At 49.2% G+C, this 27,188-nt stretch overlaps 1 protein-coding gene across 1 annotated transcript in view; it reads right to left on the reverse strand.

Annotated features, from left to right (window-relative positions):
- Positions 1-2,384: 2,384 nt before the first annotated feature.
- Positions 2,385-27,188, reverse strand: part of Scn11a (sodium voltage-gated channel alpha subunit 11) — a 36,469-nt gene continuing 11,665 nt past the window's right edge. The window contains 17 exon segments of the mRNA XM_048334670.1: positions 2,385-3,376; positions 3,379-3,408; positions 6,371-6,638; positions 7,397-7,501; positions 9,042-9,179; positions 9,984-10,037; positions 11,227-11,496; positions 12,262-12,363; positions 14,394-14,567; positions 15,806-15,960; positions 17,428-17,545; positions 19,365-19,478; positions 20,563-21,000; positions 21,402-21,779; positions 23,660-23,836; positions 25,682-25,920; positions 26,889-27,018. Of these exon segments, the coding sequence (XP_048190627.1) occupies positions 2,385-3,376; positions 3,379-3,408; positions 6,371-6,638; positions 7,397-7,501; positions 9,042-9,179; positions 9,984-10,037; positions 11,227-11,496; positions 12,262-12,363; positions 14,394-14,567; positions 15,806-15,960; positions 17,428-17,545; positions 19,365-19,478; positions 20,563-21,000; positions 21,402-21,779; positions 23,660-23,836; positions 25,682-25,920; positions 26,889-27,018 (3,882 nt within the window).

Raw genomic sequence — 27,188 nt, forward strand, 5'->3', positions numbered from 1 at the left:
TTAGCATGCAAAAGGCTAATATATAATAAACCACATGGGGGGGAAGGGCCCTTGCTTAAGACAGAGGTCTTAAGCAATGTACCTAAGAAATCTCTGAGAACACAACTTTTAAAGGTGTTTCCATGGAACGACTGAAGGACAGAGTAGGAGAGATGCTAGAACTTATAGGCACAGGAAGGAACTTCCTGAATAGAGTCCCAGGGGCACAACAGATAGGGGAGACTCTCGACAAATGGGACTACTACAAAATAAAAAGTTTCTGCACAGCTAAAGACAAAGCCACCAAACTAGAAAGACAGCCAACCATATGGGAAAGGATCTTCACCAGCACAGCAACAAAGGCCTACTATCTGCCATCTGCAGAGAACTCAAAAAACTAAGCCCCTCCAAGCCCAGTAAACCAATTAGGAAATGGGCAAAGGAGCTAAAGAGAGACTTCACAAGAGAAGAGATAAAAATGCCAAAGAAACATATGAGGAAATGTTCAACATCCCTGGAAGTAAAGGAAATGCAAATAAAAACAACCCTCAGATACCACCTCACTCCAGTTAGAATGGCCTATACTCTGAACTCAGGCAACAACAAATGCTGGAGGGGGTGCGGGGAAAGAGGAACCCTTCTCCACTGTTGGTGGGAGTGCAAATTATTACAACAGTACTAATCTGGAGAACAGTATGGAGGTTCCACAAAAAGCTCAGCATAGACCTACCCTATGACCCAGCCATACCACTCCTAGGCATCTATCCTGAACAACAGGTCCCAAGATATCAAAAAGACATTTTTGCACTTCCATGTTTATCCCTGCACAATTCACAATAGCCAAAATATGGAAACAACCCAGATGCCCCTCCACAGATGAATGGATCCCAAAAATGTGGTACCTGTACACAATGGAATACTACATAGCGATTAGAAATGATAAAATATTGGTATTCACAGGGAAATGGTCAGAACTTGAACAAATAATGTTGAGCAAGACAAGCCTAGAATACAGAGAACAAAGGGGCATTGTCTCCTGGATATATGACTGTTAGGGTAGGGAGTGAGTGGACAGTAGAGACCAGGTCTGCGAAACAAAAATCTTCTTTTCAAATGTTATTTCCACAGGTTTGGGTCAGCGACCTTACATTATGTATCCAAAACCAAACAACTACTAAACTAAAAAGGTTTAGAATAGACCCATCAGTGGATCACAATAGCTCAACAGCTATGTGCCCGTGATGACGTAAGACGAGGATAAGCAAAAAGAGCTCCAAGAGAAGGACACCGGAGGATTCTACTGTTGACGTTACGTTTAATGTTCTAGGTGAATTTCCTTTGGCTTACGCTACGTGGTTACTGTATATGATTTCGGTATACTGGGTATTGTACATATGCCTACCTGATCTAGGGAAGGGAAAGAAAAACGAGGGTGTAAGATATCACAAGAAATGTACTCACTGCCTTATTATGTAACTCTACCCCTTTTGCACAACACCTTGTCAACAAAATTTAATTAATTTTTTTAAAAAAAGTGTTTCCATGGACTTGCTTGTCCGATTCTCTTGTCTATACTGGGAACTGTATTGCAAGCACGCAGACGATAACAATCTTTTGCCCAGCCCCCCCCCCCCCAATTTGGCATCTTTTTTTTCTATGTAATAACAGTCAGGGAGCTTTTCTCTTATATCTTTATTTAAAAAAAAAAATAAAACAAATACTGAAAGCCGGGTGCCAATGGCTCACGCCTGTCATCCTAGCTACTCGGGAGGCTGAGATCTGAGGATCACGGTTCAAAGCCAGCCCTGGGCAGGAAAGTCCATGAGACTCTTTGTCTCTAATGAACCACTAAAAATGCTAGAAACAGAGAGCTGTGTCTCAAGTAGTAGAGCGCCAGCCTTGAGGAAAAGAAGCTCAGGGGCCCTGAGTTCAAGTCCCAGGACTGACAAAGAAAAACAAAAAGCTAAGGGACAGTGCATAGGCCCTGAGTTCAAGCCCCACGGCTGCTAGAAACAAGAAAAAAGTCAAGAACAGTGCATAGACCCTGAGTCCAAGCCCCACAGCTGAGAGAAACAAGAAAAAGCTCAGGGACAGTGTGTAGGCCCAGAGTTCAAGACCCACACCTGACAGAAGCAAATAAAAAGCTCAGGGACAGCACATAGGCCCTGAGTCACACCTGACAGAAACAGAAAACAAATTTCAGGGACAGCACCCAGGCCCTGAGTTCAAGCCCCAGGACTAACACCTAAGAACAACAACAAAACATCCCAACGACCGTAGTAGTAGTAGTAGTAGTAGTAATAAGAGCAATCAAAGCAGAATGACCGAGTGAAAGCCCTTGGAACTCCAGAGGCCCAGGCTGCGGGGCCGGGGAGGCAGCCATCGGAGTCGTAGTTGAAGGCAGCTCAGTCGTAGTGAACTTTGCCCCTGGCCGGCTCCACGTGGGGCAGCTCTCCATTGCAGAGGGCGACGGCGGCGGCGGAGGCCGGGGAGGGAGGCCGGACCTGGGAGGCCGCCCTGAGCAGGTGCTTGCGGTAGGCTTTCTGGATGACAGCGGCCCCCTGCTCCTCCTCCCTCCTCTTGGTGGTGCTGACGATGGGCTCGTAGAGCTGGCGGGAGGGATTGGCCTCCATGAACTTCTCCTCCATCATGGCCTTCATGGTATCCAGGCCCCCGGAGTCCCCCAGCACCCGGGTGGTGAAGGCGAAGAGAACATCCATGCAGTGCAGACGGTCTCCACTCACCAGGGGCAGATCCATCACCAGGAACTGGAACTTGTTGGGCTTGGCCACCCGCAAGGGCTCTGGGAGGGCGTCGGCGAAGTCGGACAGGGCCGAGTAAGAGATGAACTGCGTGGCCTCGGGGTCGAACTTCTCCCAGAGCTCGTAGAAGAGGTCGAAGTCGTCCTCGCCCAGGGGCTCCGTGCTCTCCTCGGTGGCCGTGTTGAAGTTCTCCAGGATGACGGCGATGTACATGTTGACCACGATGAGGAAGCTGATGATGATGTAGCTGACGAAGTAGACGATGGCCACAAGGCGGAGGTGACGGCGATCGGGGTCCCCCACCGCCGAGCTGCTCAGCATGGGGTCCAGGAGGCCGTCCCAGCCGGCCGACGTGGTGATCTGGAAGAGACACAGCATGCTGCCGGCGAAGGTCTCGAAGTTGAAGATGTCATCCAGGCCCGAGGCCCTGGGCACCTGCGAGAACCAGTTCATGCCGAAGATGGCGTAGATGAACATGACCAGGAAGAGCAGCAGGCCGATGTTGAACAAGGAAGGCAGGGACATCATGAGGGCGAAGAGCAGGGTTCGAATCCCCCGGGCCCCTCGGACCAGCCTGAGGATGCGGCCGATGCGGGCCAGGCGGATGATTCGGAAGAGCATCGGAGGAAGGGAATCGCGTGGCGCTCCAGATAGGAGACCAGCGTGCCTGGGGAAGAGAGGAGAGAGGGACACGCTTGAGTTTCCTGGATCAAACCCAACCTGACTCCCACCTCCAACATACCAGTGAGGTGCATTCGCTCCCCCACCCCTTTTTCTTTTAATTTTTCCATATCATTTAAAATACATATGTATATACGTCAGCATGTACATGCATACAATTATAAGTATAATTATTAAGTATATACATACATATATATAATTTTCTTGTCATTATTAAGGTGTTGTCCAGAGGGGTTTACCATTTATAAGTCAGGTAATGCGTACATTTTGTTTGGGGGGGAGCGGGGGGGGGGAACAATGTCACCCCTTCCTTTGCTTTCAGTGGGGGCCAACCTTTTCTAACCAGGACTTGGTCATTTCTACAATGGGGGAAGGAAGTGTCTCTCCATTCTTTCAGTTAACAAACAATAATTTCCAAAGGCTACACCATTTTACACAGGTGTCTGCCCTGTCTCTCTGTCTCTCTCTGTCTCTGTCTCTCTCTCTCTCCCTCATTTCTCTGTTCTTATTTTTTTTTAATAATTCTATTGTTATTCTAAAGGTCATGGACTGAGGGGTTATACTTACATAAACCAGGTAAAAACTACATTTCTTGGGGTGGGTTAATGTTATTTTTTAATATAATTTTATTATTACTAAGGTATTGTTTTTAAATGTACATAAAGTATATTAAGTATATATAGTTATTATCAATCCATATAATTATAAATGTATGCGATTATATTAACTAAGTATATGTAATTGTTAAGTATTATAATTATTGTAAGTATATAAAATACACAAGTATATATAAATATATACATACATAATTATAAATACGGATAATTATTAAGTATTACATGTACATATGCTTTTGTTTTGTTTTGTTTTGTTTTTTGCCAGTCCTGGGACTTGAACTCAGGGCCTGAACACTGTCCCTGGCTTCTTTTTGCTCAAGGCTAGCACTCTACCACTTGAGCCACAGCGCCACTTCCGGCTTTTTCTATATATGTAGTGTTGAGGAATCGAACCCAGGGCTCCATGGATTTGTGGCAAGCACTTTACCACTAGGCCATATTCCCAGCCCAAGTACATATTCTTAAAGATATCTAGGCATCTACAATTACATTAACTATCAGTATATACAATTATTAAGTATCCCAATAACTATAAGTATATATAATTATGTAAGTTTATAAAATACGTAAATATATCTAAGCATGTACATATATACAATTATAAGTATAGATCATTATTAAGTATTATATTAAATACATATTAAACATTATATACAATATTTTAAAATAGTAAGGTGTATTTTAAATAAATAAATATATCATCTCTCCTCCATCTTCTCCTTCCTCCTCCTTCTTTCTCTCCTCTTCTTCTTCCTCTTTTCTGTCCTCTCTCTCCTTCTCTTCCTCCTCCTTTTTTTTTTGGTCAGTCATAGGGCTTGAACTCAGGGCCTGGGTGCTGTCCCTGAGCTTCTTTTGCTTGAGGCTAGCACTCCACCACTTGAGCCACAGCGCCACTTCTGGTTTTCTGCTGGTTTCATTGCAGATAAGAGTCTCACTGACTGTCCTTCTCAGGGTCTGGCTTTGAACCATGATCCTCAGATCTCAGCCTCCTGAGTCATTGGGATGACAGGCAGGAGCCACCAGTGCCTGTTTCTTCTTTCTTTCCTTCTTCACGCTCCTTTGTCCTCTCTCTCCTGTCTCCCTCGCCCCTTCCTCCCCTCTCCCTTCCTCTTCCTCTCAGTTCTCAGGGACAGAATCTCACCACGTTGCCCAGGCTTGGCCTTGCTCTTGAGATCTTCCTACTCCAGCCTCTGCATGCTACGTCACCGGTGTGAACACCGGGCCCCGCTGGGATGAGATTTTTTTTTTTTACAAGATCACGTGGATTACAAAAAAATTATGATCAGAGATAACCACAGACGAGAATGCCACCTCCAGAAGGCCAAGAGTCTTCCGGACTTTCCTGCCTGGGCTGGCTTTGAACTCTGATCCTCAGATCTCATCCTCCTGAGTAGCTGGGATGACAGACGTTGAGCATTGGTGCCTGCCCTTTATCATTATTTTTTATTCTTTTGAGGCGTTTAACCCCAATCATGGTCATAAATCTGGAAGGAGCTGGTGGCAATTGTGGGGGAGGGAGGTAGTTATGGAGTTTTTGTACAGCCATCATCCATTTCCTTCCAAGTCCAACCGAGGTCTCAGGAAAGTCAAAATACATAGCTAAATCAATGGAGGAGTGACTTTTCAGCGTGGGGTTGTGGACAGTTCAAGAAATGGTGTCTCGATGTGCAGCTTCGGGCAAAACGGCTGAATATTTGGCCGAAAATGTCCCTCTACCCTGCTCTCTCATTGTCTGTATTGCAGGCAAGGGAGGCGGGGATCTCAAACCAGGGGTCCCATTTTGGCCCAAATATTGGAGGAATGGCTGGAACCTGCTTGCCTTGCGTTGCCGTGGCCTTGGGCTGGGTGTCGGTGGGGGGGGGGTCCTCTGAAGCCATTAGGGGTCACACTTGGTTAAAAAAAAAAAAGGTTTCTGACACCACCTAATGACAAAAGAGAACAAGCAAGGGTGCTGCTTTCTCCCTAAATTGGCTCAGTCATGCCCAAGAAATTACGTGTGTGTGTGTGTGTATGTGTGTGTGTGTGTGTGTGTGTGTGTGTGTGTGTGTGTGTGTGTGTCTGAGTCCTGGGTCTTGAACTCAAGGCCTGGGTGTTGTCTCTGAGCTCTTTTGCTCAAGGCTGGCGCTCTACCACTTTGAGCCATCTATGGCTCCACTTCCAGTTTTCTAGGGATTCCTTGGAGATCAGAGTCTCACGGACTTCCCTGCCTGGGCTGGCTTTGAACCCTGATCCCTCCAGATCTCAGGCTCCTGAGTTGCTAGGGTGACAGGAGCAGAGTCCCCCGATGTCCAGCTTTAAGTCTAGCATGGACGGTGGGCAATAGTTACTTACTAATAATAGAAAGGACCACGACCACACAATCAAATAAGTTCCAGCCATTGGTGAAGTAGTACTGCCTCAGAGCGAAGATTTTGACGAGACACTCGATGGTGAAGATGACCACAAAGGCCGTATTGAGGTGGTCGAGGACCACTTTGGTGTGGGGCTGGTTGTTGGACTCCACCATCATGATTATCATGTTGAGGACAATGAGGGTCATGATGATGACGTCGAACACCTTGTGGGTGACCACGTCAAACACGAAGCCTTGACATGGGTTCTGAGGAGAGAGGAGGAGGAGGAGGACGAGGAAGAAGAGGAAGAAGAAGGAGGCAGAGGAGGGGGAGGAAATGGGGAAGGAGGAGAAGAAATTACTGATCATCATTGAGGAAGAATAAAATAACATCCATGCCCCAAACAATATTTTTTAAAGGTACCAAAGGCCTGGGAAGGTGGCTCACTGGGACAGTACTTGCCTAGCATGCAGGAAGCCCTGGGTTCGATTCCTCAGCACCACATACCCAGAAAAAAGCCAGAAGTGGTGCTGTGGCTCAAGTGGTAGAGTGCTAGCCTTGAGCAATAGAAGCTCAGGGAGAGTGCCCAGGCCCTGAGTTCAAGCCCAGGACTGGCAGGAATAAAAAAGGTACCAAAATCTGTGCTTTCCTGTAGGTAAGGCAGTTTGCTTTGAAACGCTAACCAAAACCAGGCAGCAGCGGCTCACGCCTGTCATCTCAGCCACACAGGAGGCTGAGATCTAGAGGATTGCGGTTCAAAGCCAGCCTGGGCAGAAGAGATCAAGAGATGCTTCTCTCTGATTATCCAGCAAGAGCAAAACAAAACCAGAAGGGAGGCATAGATCAAGCGGTAGTGCACCAGCCTTGAGTGAAAATACAAGCTAAGCAAAAGCAAAAGGCCCGAGTTCAAGCCCAGAACCGGCATGTGGGTGCACACGCGCGCTCACACACACACACACAAACACACACACACACACACACACACACACACACACACACACACACACGATCCACTCGCTCTCACCAGCGGCCTTGGGATGGGTTTTTGAGGCTTTTTGGTTCCTAACTTTTTCATTGCATTATAGTATTTCTTCTGCTCTTCTGTCATAAAAATGTCCTGGCCACCTAGGTACACGGAAAACATGAGAGCTGATTATTTTTTAACAGTTTCAGGTAGAGTGTGGGCTGGATGGATGGATAGATAGATAGATAGATAGATAGATATGCCTATATCTATAAATTGCCATAGACTTTTGCATCTTTAGGACTAATTTTCAAGTTACATTACAATTCTATCAACCGGTCCTAAAATTCCAATCAGAAATCGAAGCAGCCATAAGCCAGGGTAGAGCTGAAAACAAGTAGCTTTAAAGTGGGCGGGGGGGTGGGGAAGGACAGCTGGACACAGATAGCTCACGCCTGTCATCCCAGCTACTCAGGAGGCTGAGATCTGGAAGATCAGGGTTCAAAGCCAGCCCAGGGCAGGAACATCTATGAGACTCTTTATCTCCAATGAACCAGCAAAAATCAAAAGTGGCTCTGTGGCTCAGCCTTGAGCAAAAGAGTTCAGAGACAGTGCCCAGGCCCTGAGTTCAAGCCCCAGGACTAACATCAAAAATGAACAAAAAATCCAGACCCGTTCTTAAGGGGGGGAGAGAAAAACTTAAGTATCTTCACTATCGAGCTAGGTTTTCTTCATTTCTGAAAATGTAGAGAGAAAATCACTAAAATGTCACTTAAAAGGGAGCAGAATTCTTTTTGCTCCCCTCCTTCTCTTTTTTCCTTCCTCTCTCTCTCTCTTTTTCTGTCACTCGCTTGCTCGCTCACTCCCACTCTTTCTTTCTGTGTCAGTCCTGGGGCTTGAACTCAGGGCCTAGGCGCTGTCCCTGAGCTCTTCAGCTCAAGGCCAGCGCTCTACCACTTTGAGCCACAGCGCCACTTCCGGTTTTCTGGTGGTTCATTGGAGGTCAGAGTCTCCCAGATGTTCCTGCCCTGGGTTGGCTTTGAACCTCGATCCTTCAGATGACAGCGTTGAGCCACCGGCGCTGGGCTTTGTTTTACCCCTCATTTTCATGGTGTCTTCCAGGCCTGGATGAAAAGCTCCTTTTCTGTCTTTCAGCAGATCTACACAACAGCCTAGGTTGGAATTATAGCCCATCAATACGGATGGAATGTACCCACTGATGGAATTTGAGCAGCTATATTGATGGACTATAATCAAATTCTCAATGAATTACAATGTATAATTATGGTTTATATAAAGTATGATTTCTGTAGTTGATATTCATTTTAACCTAATTGATATCATACCTACATCTTATAGTATATATAGCATGTGTGATACAGGATAGATATATAGATTATAGTGATATATCATAAGGTGTGTATATGTTATATTACATATAATTACATGCACACATGTAACATATTCATTTACAGATAATATATGTCATGTGAGATATATTATATATCCTACATTCTACATACATTATACATGTGTGTAACAGTATTTATTACTTATTTTGTGGGACAGATTATGTGTATTCGCTCATGTATCGTATGTTATTTACATTATAACGTATACACTTGGTATAAATTCTAGTCTGTCGCTTATCGTGCAATTCTATTATTCCATTGAGGTTTCAAGGCCAAGGGCCTTGCACACTTATCTTTTTCTGCTGTTGGTTGAAGTTGTCGATGATGACGCCAATGAAGAGGTTGAGGGTGAAGAAGGAGCCGAAGATGATAAACACCACGAAGTAAATGTAAGCGTACACATTCGCCTCAAACTTCGGCTGCTGTTCTTTCTGTCGCAGGTTTGTTTGTTTTTGTTTTATTTCAGTGAGAGAGAGGGTGGAAAAAGAAACGATTATTTTTTTTTTTGCCAGTCCTGGGGCTTGAACTCAGAGCCTGAGCACTGTCCCTGAGCTTCTTTGTACTCAAGGCTAGCACTCTGCCACGTGAGCCACAGCGCCACTTCCGGCTTTTTCTATACATGTGGTGCTGAGGAATCGAACCCAGGGCTTCATGTATGCGAGTCAAGCACTCTACCACGAGGCCATATTCCCAGCCCCAAAAGAAACTATTATTGAAGAAAAAAGAAGGCAACCCCATGACATGTTCTAGAAAACCCAGGCATTTCTCTGCAGCTTTTGTTTTGTTTTTTTGTTGGTTCATTAGAGATAAGAGTCTAGTCAACTTTTCTGTCCCGGGCTGTCTTTGAACCACAATCCTCATGATCTCAGCCTCCTAAGTGGCTAGGACAAGAAGCATGCTCCTTCTGCCTTCATTGATTTCCCCCCCGCCTCCCCCGCCCCCCCATCCAGCATAGAGAACGAAAACTGAAACTGCAGAGAAAATTCAGCTAGGGGAGCCTCACAAACGAACGCATCCTTACCTTTTTCATGAGGTAGTCGTATTTCATCATTTTTGTTCCCGCCCCCTCCATCACCACCACCACCCCCACCCCCAAAAAAGAAAACAACACCACAATGCAGAGAATGCTGGAATTATGGTGCAGAGAGTTTGGGACTGTCTCACGTGTGTGATGCATGACAAATAACCCTAGTTTGACCCCCAACATTCCATGACATGGTAGAACACACACTCACCCCTTGAGAGTCAACAGCAGCATCCATGATGTCCAACCAGCCCTTGTAGGTGGCCTGTGACAGAAACACGGGGACGTGGGTAGACCTGGAGAACTATTACCCTCCCACCCGGGCTGTGGTAAAGCCAGCCAGGCCCAGTGGAAGCAGGGGGCAAATCAAGACCACACTCCATTTTGCCAGGATGGTAGTAAAGGAACACTGGCGGCTCCTTCCTGTCATCCTAGCTATGTATAGAAGAGGCTGAGATCTGGATGATCACAGTTCAAAGCCAGCCTGGGCAGGAACGTCCACGAGACTCTTAATGAGCCTGCAAACAAGCCAGAAGCGGAAGTGTGTGGCTCAAATGGTCGAGAACCCAGCCTTTGCTCTCCCTGACATCTGCTTCCTTTCTGGCAAGGTTAGAGGTCAGAGGACAGAGGGTCAGATAGCTCCTGAAGGGACCTGAGGGATTGAGGACCAGCACTCAACCCCTAGCTAGAGAGACTCGGTGCAGGGGTGATTCCAGGATCCATTGAGATGCCCATGAAGAATTCAGATGGGGGGGTGGGGGGAATCTGGGAATGCGGCTTAGTGGTAGAGTGCTCGCCTGGCATGCATGAAGCCCTGGGTTCGATTCCTCAGCACCACATAACACAGAAAAAGCCAAAAGTGGCGCTGTGGCTCCCGTGGTAGAGTGCTAGCCTTGAGCACAAAGAAGCTCAGGGACAGAACCCAGGCCCTGAGTTCAAGGCCCAGGACTGGCAAAAAGAAAGAAAGAAGAATTGAGATGGCAACTCAATATCCTCACAGGACCACTGAACCTCTCTCATCAGGCCGTGGCATTTGGTCATTTTATCCCAGGAAGCTGGAGATCAAGAAAGGGGGTGAAGGGGACAAGATGGAGGAGCCTAGGCCTTTGTTTGGCTTTGGCTTTTGTGTGTGTCTGTGTGTCGATCCTGGGGCTCGAACTCAGGGCCTCACACTCTCGTTTGTTTGGCTTACTTCTGCTCCTGAGCTGGTGCTCTCCCACTTGAGCCGTTACCCTCCATGTGCGCATTTGAGGGGTGGAAGGAAGCGGGGCGGGGGGGGGGGGGTTGTTCACCGAAGGGAAGAGTCTCAAGGACGTTCCTGCCCAGGCTGGTTTAGAACCATCATCTTCCTATCTCGAGCGTCCCAAGTCCGCTGAGACAACAAGCATGGGTCAATGGCACAAGGCTGAGGGATGGTTTGGGGTTCCCACAGGTGAGGAAGAGGGGGTGCTTACCACCTGGAGCAGCGCAAGGTAGGCCATCCCCACGTTGTCGAAGTTCACGGGGGGGTTCCTCCATTGGTAGCTGCTGTTCTCACACTGGGTACGGTTGGCAACGTCGGTGGAATTTATGTATTGGTTTATATCTGTGCCGTTAATGCACCTCCCAAACTTTCCGGAAAAGAAGTTGACTCCCAGGATGCAAAATATGAGCCAGAAAATGAGACACACGAGCAGCACGTTCAGAATCGCCGGTATGGCGCCGATGAGCGCGTTGACCACCACCTCCAGAGAAAAATAGGAAAGAAAAAGCATTAATTTTTGCCTCGAGACAAAAAAAAAAACTTATTTTGTTTGGTCAGTGGCGGGACTTGAACTCGGGGCCTGGGCACTGTCCCTGAGTTCTTCAGATCAAGGCTGGCGCTCTACCACGTTGAGCCATCAATGGCGCCACTTCCGGTTTCCCGGTGGTTTCACTGGAGATGAGAGTGGCACGGACTTCCCTGACCCAGGCTGGCTTTGAACCGCGATCCTCCAGATCTCAGCCTCCCTCCTGAGTTGCTAGGGTGACAGGCGCGAGCCACCAGCGCCGACGAAAGGCCCCATCTTCCCAGGTGGGCCCGAGAAATATGTCTGGATTTCCATTCCCAACGCCGTGGCAATTCCTGCCCCCCCCCCCCGCCTCCCCGCTCCTACTGTGCTTCAGAGTCACTTGAAAAGCATCCCGTGACACCCGAGCACCTGGGGCCCACGCGCGTCATCCCCGGCTTCTCGGGAGGCTGAGATCTAGAGGATCGGTGTTCACGTGGAGCCCAGGTAGAAAAGTCTGTGAGACTCTCATCTCCAAGGAACCACCAGAGAACCGCAAGTGCCGCCATGTGTGGTTCAAGTGGTAGAGCGCTAGCCTTAAGCCAAAGAAGATCAGGGACAGTGCCCGGGCCCTGGGTTCAAATCCAGTCCCCCACCCCACTCACCGACAGCAACCGGGTTTCCCCGCCTTTCCCCCGTGAGCTGAACTCCTACCCCTCCACCTGAACAAATGCATGCTACCTTCATTCCTTCAAACTGAGACAGCGCCCGCAAGGGCCTGAGCGCTCGGAGGGTCCGGAAAGATCTCCAGCTCTTTAAATCGATGAGACTCACCACAGACACCTGAGGGGAGAGAAAGAGGCTATAAATGTCCCTGCTGGGGGGGGCTGAGAGAGCCCCCCCTAGAACCTCAGAGCCCTCTTCTATTTATTTATGCATTTGTGTATGCATTTATTTGTGTATGCGTTCATTTATGCATTGATCTGCTTGTGCGATCATTGTTGCATGTGCTTGTTGATGCAGGTGTTTCTCTGTGCATTGTTTATTCATTTATTTTGCCCCAGTCCTTGAACTCAAGGCCTGGAGCCTGGGGCCGTGTCGCTCAAGGTTGGTGTTCTACCACTGGAGCCACGCCTCCCCCTTTTCAATTTTTTAGGGGAGTCCCTGAAATCCAAGAGTCTCTGGGATTTTTCTGCCCGGGTTGGCTTTGAACTTGGCCCTTTGTGGGTTCATTGGCAATAAGAGTATCTCGCAGAGGTTTCCGCTCTACCCCCCCCACCCTTGGACTAAGGGGTGGATTTGAACCTCCATCCTCAGATCTCAGCCTCCTGAGGGATCTTGGGTGACAGGTGTGAGCCATCAATGCCCAGCTCATAAACTTCTGTCTACTTCCTGAGAAAACTCATGTTGAGCTTGGGGGCAGAGCCGGGGCACGGGGGGGGGGGGGGGGGGCTCACGCCTGTCACCCAAGCCACCCAGGATCGTGGTTCAAAGCCAGCCCAGGCAGACAACTCTAAGAGACTCTTTCTAACTGACCAGCAAAAAGCCAGATGCTTTTTGTAGCTCAAGTGGTAGAACCTTAGCATTGAGCAAACTATACTAAAGAGAGAGGGAGAGCACCCAGGCCCTGAGTTCAATCCCCAGTACCAGCACAAAGAGAGAGGGAAGCAAGGAAGGAGAGAATGGAGGAGGGAAGGAAAGAAGAAACGTAGGGAGGGAGGGAGGGAAGAAGGGAGGGAGGGAGGGAGGGAGGGAGGGAGGGAGGGAGGGAGGGAGGGAGGGAGGGAGGGAGGGAGGGAGAAAAGGAAGGAAGGGATGCAGGAAGGAAAGAATAGAAAGGAAGGAACAAAAGAGGAAGAAGGGAGGAAGAGACAAAAGAAGGAAGAACAGAAGGGAGGAAGGAAAAGAAAGGAAGAAAGAGAAGGGAAGAAACCAAGAAAGGAAGGAAAAGCAGGCAGGAGAGAGGAAAAGAGGATATTCAAAACCACTTCCAGTCCCCACGAGACAGAGAGTGCTTGTAGAGAGAATTAAGTGGGAGGCGGAGGGTTGGGGTGGCGACTGGACCAATGTCAGTGTGTGAGCGACGGGCCCAGAGCATCCGGGCCCCCCAACTCCTGAACATCCCATGGGGATCGGGTGGACGCAAAGGCCACTGGGCACAGAGATCTGGAGACAAACAGAGGAGAGAAAGAGCAAGTCTCCTCCTCCTCCCTCCGCCTCCTCCCTCTCCTCCTCCTTGCCCTCCCCCCTACTCCACCTCCCCTTCTCCACCTCCTCCTCCTCCTCCTCTTCCTGCTCCTCCTCACCCCTCCTCCCCCTTCCCTCCTTCATCCCCTCCTCCTCCTCCTTCTCCTCCTCCTCCTCCTCTTCCTGTTCCTCCTCCCCCCTCCTCCTCTGGCCCTCCTTCATCCCCTCCTCTTCCCTCTCCTCCTCCTCCTCCTCTTCCTGCTCCTCCTCCCCCTTCTCCTCCTCCCCTCCTTCATCTCCTCCTCTTCCTCCTCCTCCTCCATCTCCTCCTCCTCCTCTTTCTTCATCTCTTCCTCCTCTTCCTCCCCCTCCTCACCATCCTCCTTTCCCTCCTTTTCCTCTCCCTCCTCCTACTACCCCCTCCTCCCCTCCTCCATCTTCTCCTCCTCCCCCTCCTCCTCCCCTCCTTCATCCCCTCCTCTTCCTCCTCCTCCTCCTCCATTTCCTCCTCCTCCATCTCCTCCCCTTCCTTCATCTCTTCCTCCTCCTCCTCCATCTTTTCCTCCTCTTCCTCCTCCTCCTCCACCATCTCTTCCTCCTCCCCCTCCTCCTTTCCCTCCTCCCCTCCCTCCCTCCTCCTCCCCCCTGACCCCCGCCTGCTGAGGACGCAGAGTTCATCCACTCACGATCACAATGATGAAATCCAGCCAGCACCAGGCACTGGTAAAATACTTGCCGAATCCGAAGGCCACCCACTTGAGACCCATCTCCAAGATGAAGATGAAGGTGAAAATGTTGTCCGTGCAGTTGAGGAACTCCTGGATCTTCCCTTGCTTGTTGAGGTTGACGTCCTCGAACACCTGCAGCGAGAGAGCGCATTGAAAGTGTGCAAAGTTGTTCCTCCTCCCCCCCCTCCTCCTCCTTCCCCTCCCCTCCTCCTCCTCCTCCTCCTCCTCCTCCTCCTCCTCCTCCTCCTCCTCCTCCTCCTCCTCTTCCCCCTCCTTCTCCTCCTCCATTCACGTCCTCTTCTGACCCATTACTGGGGCTTGAACTCAGAGCCTGCGCACCGTCTCTTAGCTTTTACACCCAAAGCTGGCTAGCGCGCTACCATTCACATCACACCTCCATTTCCAACTTTTTGCTAGCTAATGGCAGACCCGAGGCTCACAGACTTTCCTGCCCGGGCTGGCTTTGAACCACGAGCCTCAAATCTCAGCCTCCTGAGTGGCTGGGGCCCAGCCTAGAAGTCCCTTTGGGCTGCTAGCCTAAGTTATTCTTTCCCCCACCCCCCACAGGCCGGAGAGAGCTCCCAGATGGAATGACTCTGCAAACTGGGTGGCCCTCCAACTCTAACCCCGTTTCTGGTCTCCCCACATTATTCCGGCCCTGGAAACTGGGTGACCCTCCAACTCTAACCCCGTTTCTGGGTCTCCCCCCACATTTTTCAGGCCCTGGAAACTGGGTGGGTGACCCTCCAACTCTAACCCCACATTTCTGGTCTACCCACATTATTCAGGCCCTGGAAACTGGGTGGGTGACTCTCCAACTCTAACCCCACATTTCTGGGTCTCCCTGTCACATTATTCAGGCCCTGGAAACTGGATGGGTGACTCTCCAACTCTAACCCCACATTTCTGGGTCTCCCTGTCACATTATTCAGGCCCTGGAAACTGGATGGGTGACTCTCCAACTCTAACCCCACATTTCTGGGTCTCCCCACATTTTCCAGGCCCTGGAAACTGGGTGACCCTCCAACTCTAACCCTGTTTCTGGGTCTCCCCACATTTTTCAGGCCCTGGAAACTGGGTGACCCTCCAACTCTAACCCTGTTTCTGGGTCTCCCCACATTTTCCAGGCCCTGGAAACTGGGTGACCCTCCAACTCTAACCCTGTTTCTGGGTCTCCCCACATTTTCCAGGCCCTGGAAACTGGATAGGTGACCCTCCAACTCTAACCCCACATTTCTCAGGCCCACATTTTTTTTTCCTCCCCACATTTTTCAGGTGCCTCCCCCCCACCCCCACCCCCACCCCCCCCCCGCCAGGTTCCCTCAGCTCCCACGCTGCCCAGCCAGGCTCAGGAAGCCAGGTTTCCCCACCAGAGTGCCACTGCTCAGCAGGATCACGAAGATGATGAAGCTCTCGAACCAGCTGTGCTTCACGATTTGGTAGCAGGTTTTCCGCAGGCTCCACCACACCGTCCAGGGCGAGCCGCCCTTGCGTCGGCCACAGCAGCGGAAGCACCAGCTGAGACCTGAGGGAGGAAGAAGCCCAGCCAGCCACTCAGGAGGATCCGGGTTCGAAGCCAGCCCCGCCGGGGGCATCGGGAAGTCCATGAGACTTCTTCACTTCCATGAAACCCCCCCCCACCGGGAAACCGGAAGTGGCGCTGTGGCCACTCCCAGTGGGAGAGCGGCCGGCCAAAGACCCACCACCGGGAAGAATTAAAAATAACAAATAAATAATAGATAAAACCGAATCATCAGAAATGACTGCTGACCGTGTATAGAGATGGCTTAGCACATGGCAGGCGCTCGCCCACGTGACCCAGGCTTTCTCACCTGGTACCCATGATGCTTTGCGGCGGGCTTAGCACACGGCAGATGCTCGCCCACGTGATCTCGGCTTGGCCATTACCCACAGTGCTTTGCAGTGGGCACCATGTGGCGGGCTTAGCACAAGGCAGATGCTCGCCCACGTGATCTCGGCTTGGCCATTACCCACAGTGCTCTGCCGTGGGCGCCATGTTGACTCCCTATCGCGTGGCAGACGCTGTCCCGCCTGGTCTAGGCTTTCTCACCTGGTACCCATCATGCTTTGCGGCGGGGCGCCATGTGGCGGGCTTAGCACCCGGCAGACGCTCGCCCACGTGATCTCGGCTCGGCCATTACCCACAGTGCTCCGCCGCGGGCGCCATGTTGATTGTCGGCTTTCCTCACCCGGTACCCATCATGCTTTGCGGCGGGGCGCCATGTGGCGGGCTTAGCACCCGGCAGACGCTCGCCCACGTGATCTCGGCTTGGCCATTACCCACAGTGCTCTGCCGTGGGCGCCATGTTGACTCCCTATCGTTCATGGCAGACGCTGTCCCACCTGGTCTAGGCTTTCTCACCTGGTACCCATGATGCTTTGCAGTGGGCGCCATGTTGCGGGCTTAGCACACGGCAGACGCTCGCCCACGTGATCTCGGCTTGGCCATTACCCACAGTGCTTTGCAGTGGGCACCATGTGGCGGGCTTAGCACAAGGCAGACGCTCGCCCACGTGATCTCGGCTTGGCCATTACCCACAGTGCTCCGCTGTGGGCGCCATGTTGATTGTAGGCTTTCCTCACCCGGTACCCATAATGCTTTGCGGCGGGGCGCCATGTTGCGGGCTTAGCACATGGCAGACGCTCGCCCACGTGATCTCGGCTCGGCCATTACCCACAGTGCTCCGCCGCGGGCGCCATGTTGATTGTCGGCTTTCCTCACCCGGTACCCATCATGCTTTGCGGCGGGGCGCCATGTGGCGGGCTTAGCACCCGGCAGACGCTCGCCCACGTGATCTCGGCTCGGCCATTACCCACAGTGCTTTGCAGCGGGCGCCATGTGGCGGGCTTAGCATACGGCAGACGCTCGCCAAGGGAGGAAGGGGGGAAGGAAGGAAGGCTCTCCTGATGCGACAAAGAAGAGAAAATCTACTCAAAAGAGTGAGTTGTGCGGCCGCGCATGGCCGCTTACCTTTGGGCAGACATCTCTGCGGCTGCTTTTTGGGGGGAGCCATTCTCGGTAAAGTCCCCATGCCGTGGTGTAGATCCACCGTGCTGCACTCGGAGAGCACGCTGACAGCGTCGGACTTCTGCACGGGAGAGTGAAGGGAGAGGGGTCTCACTCGCCAGGACTCTGCCTCACCGAGAGGAGGGGGGGCGGGCACCTCTCTCCTTGTTCCCCTAAACTTGCTAGGGGTGAAATCAGCCAGCGACAAAGGGGGGTGGGGTGGGGTGGGGGGAGAGGAGAAAGCAGGCCTCCCATGGGGGTCCTTGGCCAGGTCCTCGGTCAGCCAGCCTGACCTCCCGAGAGAAGTCTCCACACAGCAGGGCGGGTGAGGATGCCATCACAGCCAGACGCTGGTGGCTCGGGCCTGCCATGCTAGCGACTCAGGAGGCTGAGATGGGAGGATCCCGGTTCAAAACCAGCCCCGGAGCAGACCAATCTGAGAGACTCTTTTTTCTGGGAGTCCACCCACAAAACAAAAACAAAAGCCAGAGGGGAAGTGTGGTTCAAATGGTAGAGCACCGGCCAGAAAAAAGTCAAAGGAGAGGGACAGGTCCTGAGTTCAAGTCCCAGTACTGGCACACACACACACACACACACACACACACACACAGAGTCTCCAGTCTTTTCCTTTCTACACACCACCACCTGATTACAAAAGCCAGATACCAAGTAGGCTGTTCCTTCTACTGACACTGAGCTTTGTAGCTATCTCATAGGAGACTGGGGCGTGCCGATTGCATCGCACTGATGTTGTGCATTTTGGTAATATCTATAGAGATATTTTCAAATGATCCCAACTTGGGAGCTACTCGTGGTATGGAGTCATTACAGAGCAAAGACACTGCTGGACATTCTACAGTACACACACACGCACCACAACAAAGAACGGTCCGACTTCCAATGTTAGACCATATATATGTTAGCGTATATAGCACATATTAGACTATTATACCTGTTAGACTATAATTGCATATTATATATGTTAGATTACATTATATATTATACATGTTAGACTATATATCATATGTTAGACTATACATTATATATGCTACATGTTAGATGATACATGTGTGTATATTATATGTGTTAGAGTATGTATTACATATTATAGATGTATATATTGTATGTGTTAGGCTATATATTACTTATATATGCTAGACTATATATCATATATTACAGTATATATTATATATTAGGTTATATGTTATATATTAGGATATATATTATATATTAGGATACATATTATATATCATATGCTACACTATACTTTTTTGTTAGACTACACATTATATATTAAACTGTATATTATATATTAGACTATTATGTATGTTAGACTATGTATTGCATATTATGTATGTTAGACTATATAGTATATATTAGGCTATATATTATATGTCATATGTTATACTATATATTTTATGTTAGACTATATATTAATATTAGATTGTATAATATATATTAGACTATTATATATGTTAGGCTATATATTGCATATTATATATGTTAGACTATACATTATATATATTTATTGAAAACAATTTGTGACAGTACTGGGGCTTGAACTCAAGGCCTTATGCTCTCACTTGATTTTTTCACTCAAGGTTGGTACTCTATCACTTGAGTCACACCTCCACTTCTGATTTTGGCTGCTTCCTTGAAGATAAGAGCCTCACGGCCTTTCCTGCCCAGGCTGGCCTCGAACCAAGATCCTCCGATCTCAGCCTCCTGAGCAGCTAAGATGAGAGGTGTACGCCTCCAATGCCCAGCTCTGTATCTTTGTGTAAGACTCTGCCCTTGTGGTCTTTCCATACTTGGTTTCTGGTATATTCTATGATGGCTATTCTGGACAAAGTAGGGGCAGGAATCACGTGCTCCTTCTGACAATCCACAGGGAAAATCACCTTCCGTAGGTTCTGTATGGCCACAGTTGCATCTTCTTCGGGAAACACGTCCATTTCCACAGCAAGTTCTCCTGGGCTGGACGGCACTTTGGTCTCCTCAGTGGGACCACAGGCCTGACAACACAGTTCAGAGTGGAATTAATATTCTCTCTGGACATCTCACTGGAGATGACACACACTTGTCTTTCTGTTTGCTATGAGAATAATCTGTGACATTATTTTTATTTTTCTTGTCTTAAAACACTGTTCTTAGCTGGGCACCAGTGGCTCACGCCTGTCATCCTAGCTACTCAGGAAGCTGAGATCTGAGGATCGCAGTTCAAAGCCAGCCTAGCCAGTTAAATGGAAAAAACCCGTTGAGATTCTTATCTCCAATGAACCACCAAAAGAGCCAGAAGTACAGCTGTGGGTCAAGTAGTAGAGTAGCAGCTCTGAGTGAAATAAAAAGCTAAAGAACAGTGCCCAGACCCTGAGTTCAAGCCTCAGTCCTGACAGAGAGAGAAAGGAAAGAGAGGAGGGTGGGAGAGAATGAAGGATCAAAGGAACCAAGAAGAGGGGGAGGGAGGGAAGGAATAAAGGGAAGAAGGAAGAAAGGAATGAAGGAAGGAAGGAATGAACAAAGGAAAATAGACTGAAATTCAACAACCATAGAAGTGAATAGAATTTGAGCCATGATCAAATTTGTCCTTCCTCACCGTCACCCTAATTTTATGGCCACTTGCTCTAGGCAAATGTGGCCAAGAAGATGGGCTTCCAATCCCTTTGTCCAAAACCAAGGTATACTAGATCTTTTCAGGAGATCAGACTACCGTGTGTGTGTGTGTGTGTGTGTGTGTGTGTGTGTGTGTGTGTGTGTCCTGGGGCTTGAACTCAGGGCTTGGGCACTGTCCCTGATACCTTTTGCCCCAGGCTAGTGCTCTACCACCTTGACCCACAGCGCCACCTGCAGATTGTTTTCTAAGTAGTTTATTAGAAATCAATCTCATAGACTTTCCTGCCCTGGGGTTGACTTTAAACCATGATCCTCCAGATCTCAGCCTCCTGAGTAGCTAGGACAGCAGGCAGGAGCAACTGGCACCCATCTGCCTACCACATTTAAACATCCTTAACCTCCTCCCCTGATGGTTAGACTCAGGCAGGTGATAACTCTAGCTCTCCATGTCTGGTGAGCACTCAGGTACCACATGAGCCTTCCTACCTGTCGTTCAGCCTCAGATTGCACAGTGGTGGACAAGGCATTATCTCTATCTGAATCTTCGACATCCACTTCTTCCTCTGCGAGTGGGGCCAGTCGAATCCGATCGTACTCTGGGCCTGAGGTCTTCCGGGCTGGTGTGAAGCCATCAAGTTCCTCCCAGGACTTTAATCCTCCTTTTTTCATCTTGGTGACCAAAGGATTCCTATCTTTGTTCTCAGCAACGTAGTTTTCTGTCGTCTCTCCTGGCTGGGGTAAACGTTGCCTCCGGCATGCCTTGCAGAAGAAATGCTCAAGAGTGCGGATCAGAAAAGCAAAGGCCCGCCGGAACCGGTCCATGGCCAGCTGGACTTTGGTCTTCCTGGCCTCCCCATCTGGATGTCCGTACCTCTCCTCGTTGCTGAAGGAATTGAGCAGTAATGCGATGAAGAGGTTGAGCACCTGTAAGTGGGGTCAGGAAGAAAGAGCATCGATGAGGGAAACTGAGGTACCAATGACATTCAAGAACAAAATCCCCCCCACCACGTCCACTCCTATCCCAAGAGACAAACTCCAAACAAGGAAAGATGGGTGTCAGTGGCTCACGCCTGTCATCCCAGCTGCTCAGGAAGCTGAGATCTGAGGATCAAGGTTCAAAGCCAGCCCCGGACAGGAAAGTCCATGAGACTCTGATCTCCCATGAACCACCAGGAAACCGGAAGTGGCGCCATATGTGGCTCAAGTGGTAGAGCGCTAGCCTCGAGTCAAAGAAGCTCAGAGACAGAGCCCAGGCTGTGAGTTCAAGTCCTGGGACCCACACGCACAAAATAATCATCATAATAAACTAACATATAACATCTCACCACAAGTTTTCCTATCACCATGATGGACACGAAGACAATGATGCAGACCGGCTGGTTGTTGTTAGGGTGCGTGCGCATACATTCCCACATGTTCTCGATCCACTCCCCGCATAGGATGCGGAACACCACCAGGAAGGAATGGTAGAAGTCTCCCATGTGCCAGCGCCGGTAGCACGAATAGTCCTTCTCGGTGCAGAATTTTCCCACCTTCAGGGCACCAAAGTTATTGCCAAAAAGCTGCATGCCCACCACTGAGAAAATAAACACCACGATGGCCAGGACCACGGTCAGATTGCCCAGCGCTCCCACCGAGTGGCCGATAATCTTGATCAATATGTTTAAAGTGGGCCAGGACTTGGCTAACTTGAAGACCCTTAACTGTGGAAAAGCAAGAACAACCCCCAAATCAATAAATCAACAGAAAAGGAAAAAAATAAACCCAGTTCAAGGCAAATGATCTTCCTCAATGATAGATGAGGTGACTTTAAAGTTCTCTAGGGAGCCAGGCATCGGGGGCTCACGCCTGTCATCCCAGCTAGTCAGGAAGCTGAGATCTAGAGGATCATGGTTCAAAGCCAGCTGTGGGCAGTAGGATCCACAAGACTCTTTATGTTGTTGTTGTTGTTTATTTGTTTTGTTTTTGTTGCCAGTCCTGGGGCATGGACTGGGGGCCTGAGCACTGTCCCTGGCTTCTTTTTGCTCAAGGCTAGCACTCTACCACTTGAGCTACAGCACAGCTTCTGGCTTTTATCTATATGTGCGGTGCTGAGGAATCGAACCCAGGGCTTCATGTATATGAGGCGAGCACTCTACCACTAGGCCATATTCTCAGCCCCATGACTCTTATCTTCAATAAACTACTCAGAAAAGTCTGGAAGTGGTGCTGTGGCTCAAGTGGTAGAGCACCAGCCTGAAGCCAAAAAAAAAAAAAAAAAGGAGGGTGTGGTTAAAGTAGAAGAAAAGTTTGGAAAAATTTTAGGATGAAAAAGTACACACATACACACACACACACACACACACACACACACACACACACACGTGGCTCACGCCTGTCATTGCAGCTGCTGTAGGAGGCTGATATCTGAGGATCTTGGTTCAAAGCCAGCCTAGCAGACAAAAATCCATGAGATTGTTAATGTCCAATCCATTAGCCAAAAGCTACAAGTAGAGGTGCATGGCTCAAGGGATAGAGTTCAGGGACAGTGGTCAGGCCCTGAGTTCAAGGCCCAGGACTGGCAAAAAACAATCCAGGCAGGAGGCATGGCTCGGATGATAGGACATCAGCAAAACAAGGAAGGCGAGTGAGTATAAGGCCCTAAATTCACACCCCAGTATCAAGAGAGAGAGAGAGAGACGGAGAGAGGGAAGGAGGGCGGGAGGGAGGAAAAGAAGGAAAGAAGGAAGGAAGGAAGGAAGGAAGGCTCTCCTGATACGACAGAGAAATTCTACTCAAAGAGTGAGTTCGGGGGGCTGGGAATATGGCCTGGTGGCAAGAGTGCTTGCCTCCAACACATGAAGCTCTCGGTTCGAATCCCCAGTACCACATATATGGAAAACGACCAGAAGGGGCGCTGTGGCTCAGGTGGCAGAGTACTAGCCTTGAGCGGGAAGAAGCCAGGGACAGTGCTCAGGCCCCGAGTTCAAGCCCCAGGACTGGCCAAAAAAAAGAGTTCAGGTTCCAGTACTCATATGAGAGGGGAGGAAAAAGAAAGTCAGAGGGAGGGAGGAAGGGGGAGATAGGTAGATGAGAGATACATAACAGATGGATGGATGAACGGACGGATGGATAAATAGATGCAATAGACAGACAGAGAGGCAGGCAGGCAGACAGACAAATTACATACATAGATAGATGGATACATAGATTGTTGATAGATATAACGGACAGACAGATAGGTAGATGAGATAGGTAGATGATTGATTGATGAGATAGGCAGATGGTTGATAGATCCATTGGATGGATAGACTGCTAGATCCATTGATAGATAAATAGACCGGGATAGGGATGTAGGCAGATAGATTTAAGCATAGATAATAGGCAGATAGATGATATACATGCATGATATATAGAAAAGATAATTAATAGACACATAGATTATAAATTGATAGATGAAAGGAAGGAAGGGAGGGAGGGAGGGTGGGAAGGGGAAAGAGGGAGGGAGGGAAGGGGAAAGAGGAAGGGAGGGAAGAGGAAAGAGGGAGGGAGGGAAGGAGGGAGGGAAGGTGGGAAGAGGAGGGAGGGAGGGGAGGAAGCTCACCACTCTGAAAGATCGAAGGAAAGACCAGCTTTGATTGGAGAGATTGATCATGACATCAACAAAGCTCAGAAGAGCAACAATGCAGTCGAAGATGTTCCAGCCATGGCGGAAGTAGTGGTAGGGATCGAGTGCAATGATCTTTAGGAACATCTCCACGATGAAAATGCCGGTGAAAACCTGCCGTGGGGCCCAGGAGAAGGAGGCGATGAATGAGCTGAGTGTCCTTCCCAGGCTAAGTGTTGAGGAATGGTTCAGGATGAGCCGTGAGCCCTGGTGGCTCACGCCTGTCATCCCAGTTCCTCAAGAGGCTGAGATCTAGAGGATCGCGGTTCAAAGCCAGCCTGGGTAGGAAAGTCCGGGAGACTCTTCTCTCCAATGAACCATCCAAACAGAAAGCCTGAAATGGAGTTGTGGCTCAAGTGGTAGAGCCTTGACTTAAACACAAAAGCTCAGAGACAGTGCCCAGGCCCTGAGTTCAATTCCCAGGACCAACACAAAAACAAATAAATAAAGGAATAAAGGAATCATTCTGGGGATCCCCATGCCTATGTGAAGGAGCCAAGCTTAGAAGGACACAAGTGAGGGGTTCCTCTCCTATATGAAGCTAGACCCAAAACATAAATATATGTAAATGTGTACATGTTACACACACATACATGTATGTGCTTATATAAACATATGTGTGTATAAGAGATGGGTGAGCTAGATGATAGATAGATAGATAGATAGATAGATAGATAGATAGATAGATAGATAGAGATTAGATAGGGAGATGATAGATAACATAGACAGATGATAGATGATTGATGGAGATGTAACAGGCAGACAGATGGACAGGCAGACAGACAGGGAGATGATAGATAACATAGACACAGACAGACAGATGATTAATAGATTTAATAGACAGGTAGGCAGGCAGGCAGACTATAAACATAGATGGATGATAGATGGACAGACAGACAGATGATAGATGTAGGTAGATGAGGTGGTAGATGATTGATAGATCCATCAATAGATGATAGATGATAAGTAGGTAAATAATAGGTACAAGCATAGATAATAGGCAGATAGATTATATACATGCATGATATATATACACAAGATAGATAATTAATAGATACATCAATTATAGAATTGATAACTGAAAGGGAGGGAGGGAGGGTGGGAAGATGTTTGTAATTCTAAGACTGTTTAGAGAGGAATATTGGAGAATAAACACTGAAATACTTTGCATATGGGAATAAAGATGGGGGGGTATTGTTAACCTCACTAAAAGCCATTGGCGACTCAGGGGCATGGGGAAGGAGGGTGAATGAGGGGGATCCATCTGATTAAAATCCTGGGCATGTAGGGCCCTTTGGACAATGCACATACCCTTTTGGATCCTTTTTGTTTTGCATTTTGATGATGATCTTGAAGTCACATTGCACAGGGTGGCTTCAATTCCACATATCACTTCACAAGTACAGCACAACGTGTGTGTGTGTGTGTGTGTCAGTTGTGGCCTGGGTGCTGTCCCTAAGCTCTTTCACTTTGAGCCACAGCGCCACTTCTGGTTTTCTGGTGGTTCATTGGAGGTAAGAGTCTCATGGACTTTCCTGCCCTGGCTGGCCTTGAACCATCAGATCCTGGGCTCCTGAGGTGCTAGAATGACAGGTGTGAGCCACCATCATCATCCCAATTTGGATTTGGGGGTTGTTGTTTTTTTGCCACTCCTAGGGCTTGAACTCAGGGCCTGGGTGCTGTGCCTGAGCTTCTTTTGCTCAAGGCTAGCACTCGACCACCTGAGCCACAGCTCCATTTCTGTGTCTGTGGTACTGAGGAATCGAACCCAGGGCTTCATGCATGCTAGGCGAGCGCTCTACCACTAAGCCACATGCCCAGTCCTGGATTTGGGTGTGTTTTTAGAGTAGTGATCTCTTCCCTGTACCACTTGTGACAGGAACCCAAGGCCTCATTCCCTTTAGGTCACTTGACCAACCTTCCAAGATGGCTACCGAGGTGCTGAGAGGCAGAAATTACCCAGTTGCCCGTTCTCAGGATGGTCTGGAGATTCTCCTCCATCTGGTGGTTCTCCATGGCTAGGAACACGGTGTTGGTGACGATGCAGAGAGTGATGGCCAGCTCGGTGAAGGGGTCCAGCATGATGATCCTCAGCACCTTCTTGATGCACAGCCAGCGGGGGCTACAGTTCCATACCAGGTACCTGGACGCCATGTTTTCCCCACAAGGGAGACAAGGCTCCTGGGATTTTTCTTTTTCTAAGGAAGAAACGGAAAGAATTCAACTTCAACTCGCCAAGCAGTGAGGCTGAATGACTTAGGTTTTTTATTTTATTTATTTTTTTTTTTTGGCCAGTCCTGGGGCTTGGACTCAGGGCCTGACCACTGTCCCTGGCTTCTTTTTGCTCAAGGCTAGCACTCTGCCACTTGAGCCACAGCGCCACTTCTGGCCATTTCTGTATATGTGGTGCTGGGGAATTGAACCCAGGTCCTCATGTATACGAGGCGAGCACTCTTGCCACTAGGCCATATGCCCAGCCCATGACTTAGTTTTTGTTTTCCTTTGGTCAGTGATGGGACTTGAACTCAGGGCCTGAGCACTGTCCCTGAGCTTCTTTGTGCTCAAGGCTAGCACTCTACCACGTGAGCCACAGTGCCACTTCCGGCTTTTTCTGTGTATGTGGTGCTGAGGAATCAAACCCAGGGCTTCATGTATGCAAGGTGGGCATTTTACCACTAGGCCACATTCCCAGCCCACTTTACCTCTTTTGTATTCTACATTTTTTTTGGGTTGGTCCTGGGGCTTGAACTCAGGGCCTGAGCACTGTCCCTGGCTTCTTTTTGCTCAAGGCTAGCACTCTACCACGTGAGCCACAGCGCCACTTCCAGTTTTTTCTATATATGTGGTGCTGAGGACTCAAACCCAGGGCCTCATGCATGCTAGGCGAGCACTCTACCACTAAGCCACATGCCCAGCATGGAGGAAGCATTGTCTCCAAACCACTTTGCTTACCATGCCTTCAAGAGGGAGAAGTTATTCTTTGTAGGATGGTATGGAAGATTGCACACACACACACACACACACACACACACACACACACACACGTAAGAAATGTGGGTGCAGTGAAGTGGGGAAGACTCCTGGAGGACCAGGGAGGGAAGAATGGACACAAGATTGGAGTCAGATTCCCCGCCCCCCCCGCCATGGACTTAGTGGTGGGCCTCACCTTGTATGGTGATGGTAAGAATGCTGACAGCGCTCAGTGCTCTCTGCCTTTGCAGGGGGTCCGCGTGTTCATCAAACAGATCCATGGGCAAATTCTGGGACAGCCGCTTGGTTTGCTGGAGAAGATGTGACTGCAAGAAAAGCCATCATGAGGGCTGGGAATATGGCCTAGTGGCAAGAGCGCTTGTCTCCTATACATGAAGCCCAGGGTTCGAATCCCCAGCACCACATATATAAGAAATGGCCAGAAGTGGCGCTGTGGCTCAAGTTGGCAGAGTGCTAGCCGTGATCAACAAGAAGC

Source organism: Perognathus longimembris, chromosome 26 (genome assembly GCF_023159225.1).
Source record: "Perognathus longimembris pacificus isolate PPM17 chromosome 26, ASM2315922v1, whole genome shotgun sequence".
NCBI classification, from domain to species: domain Eukaryota; kingdom Metazoa; phylum Chordata; class Mammalia; order Rodentia; family Heteromyidae; genus Perognathus; species Perognathus longimembris.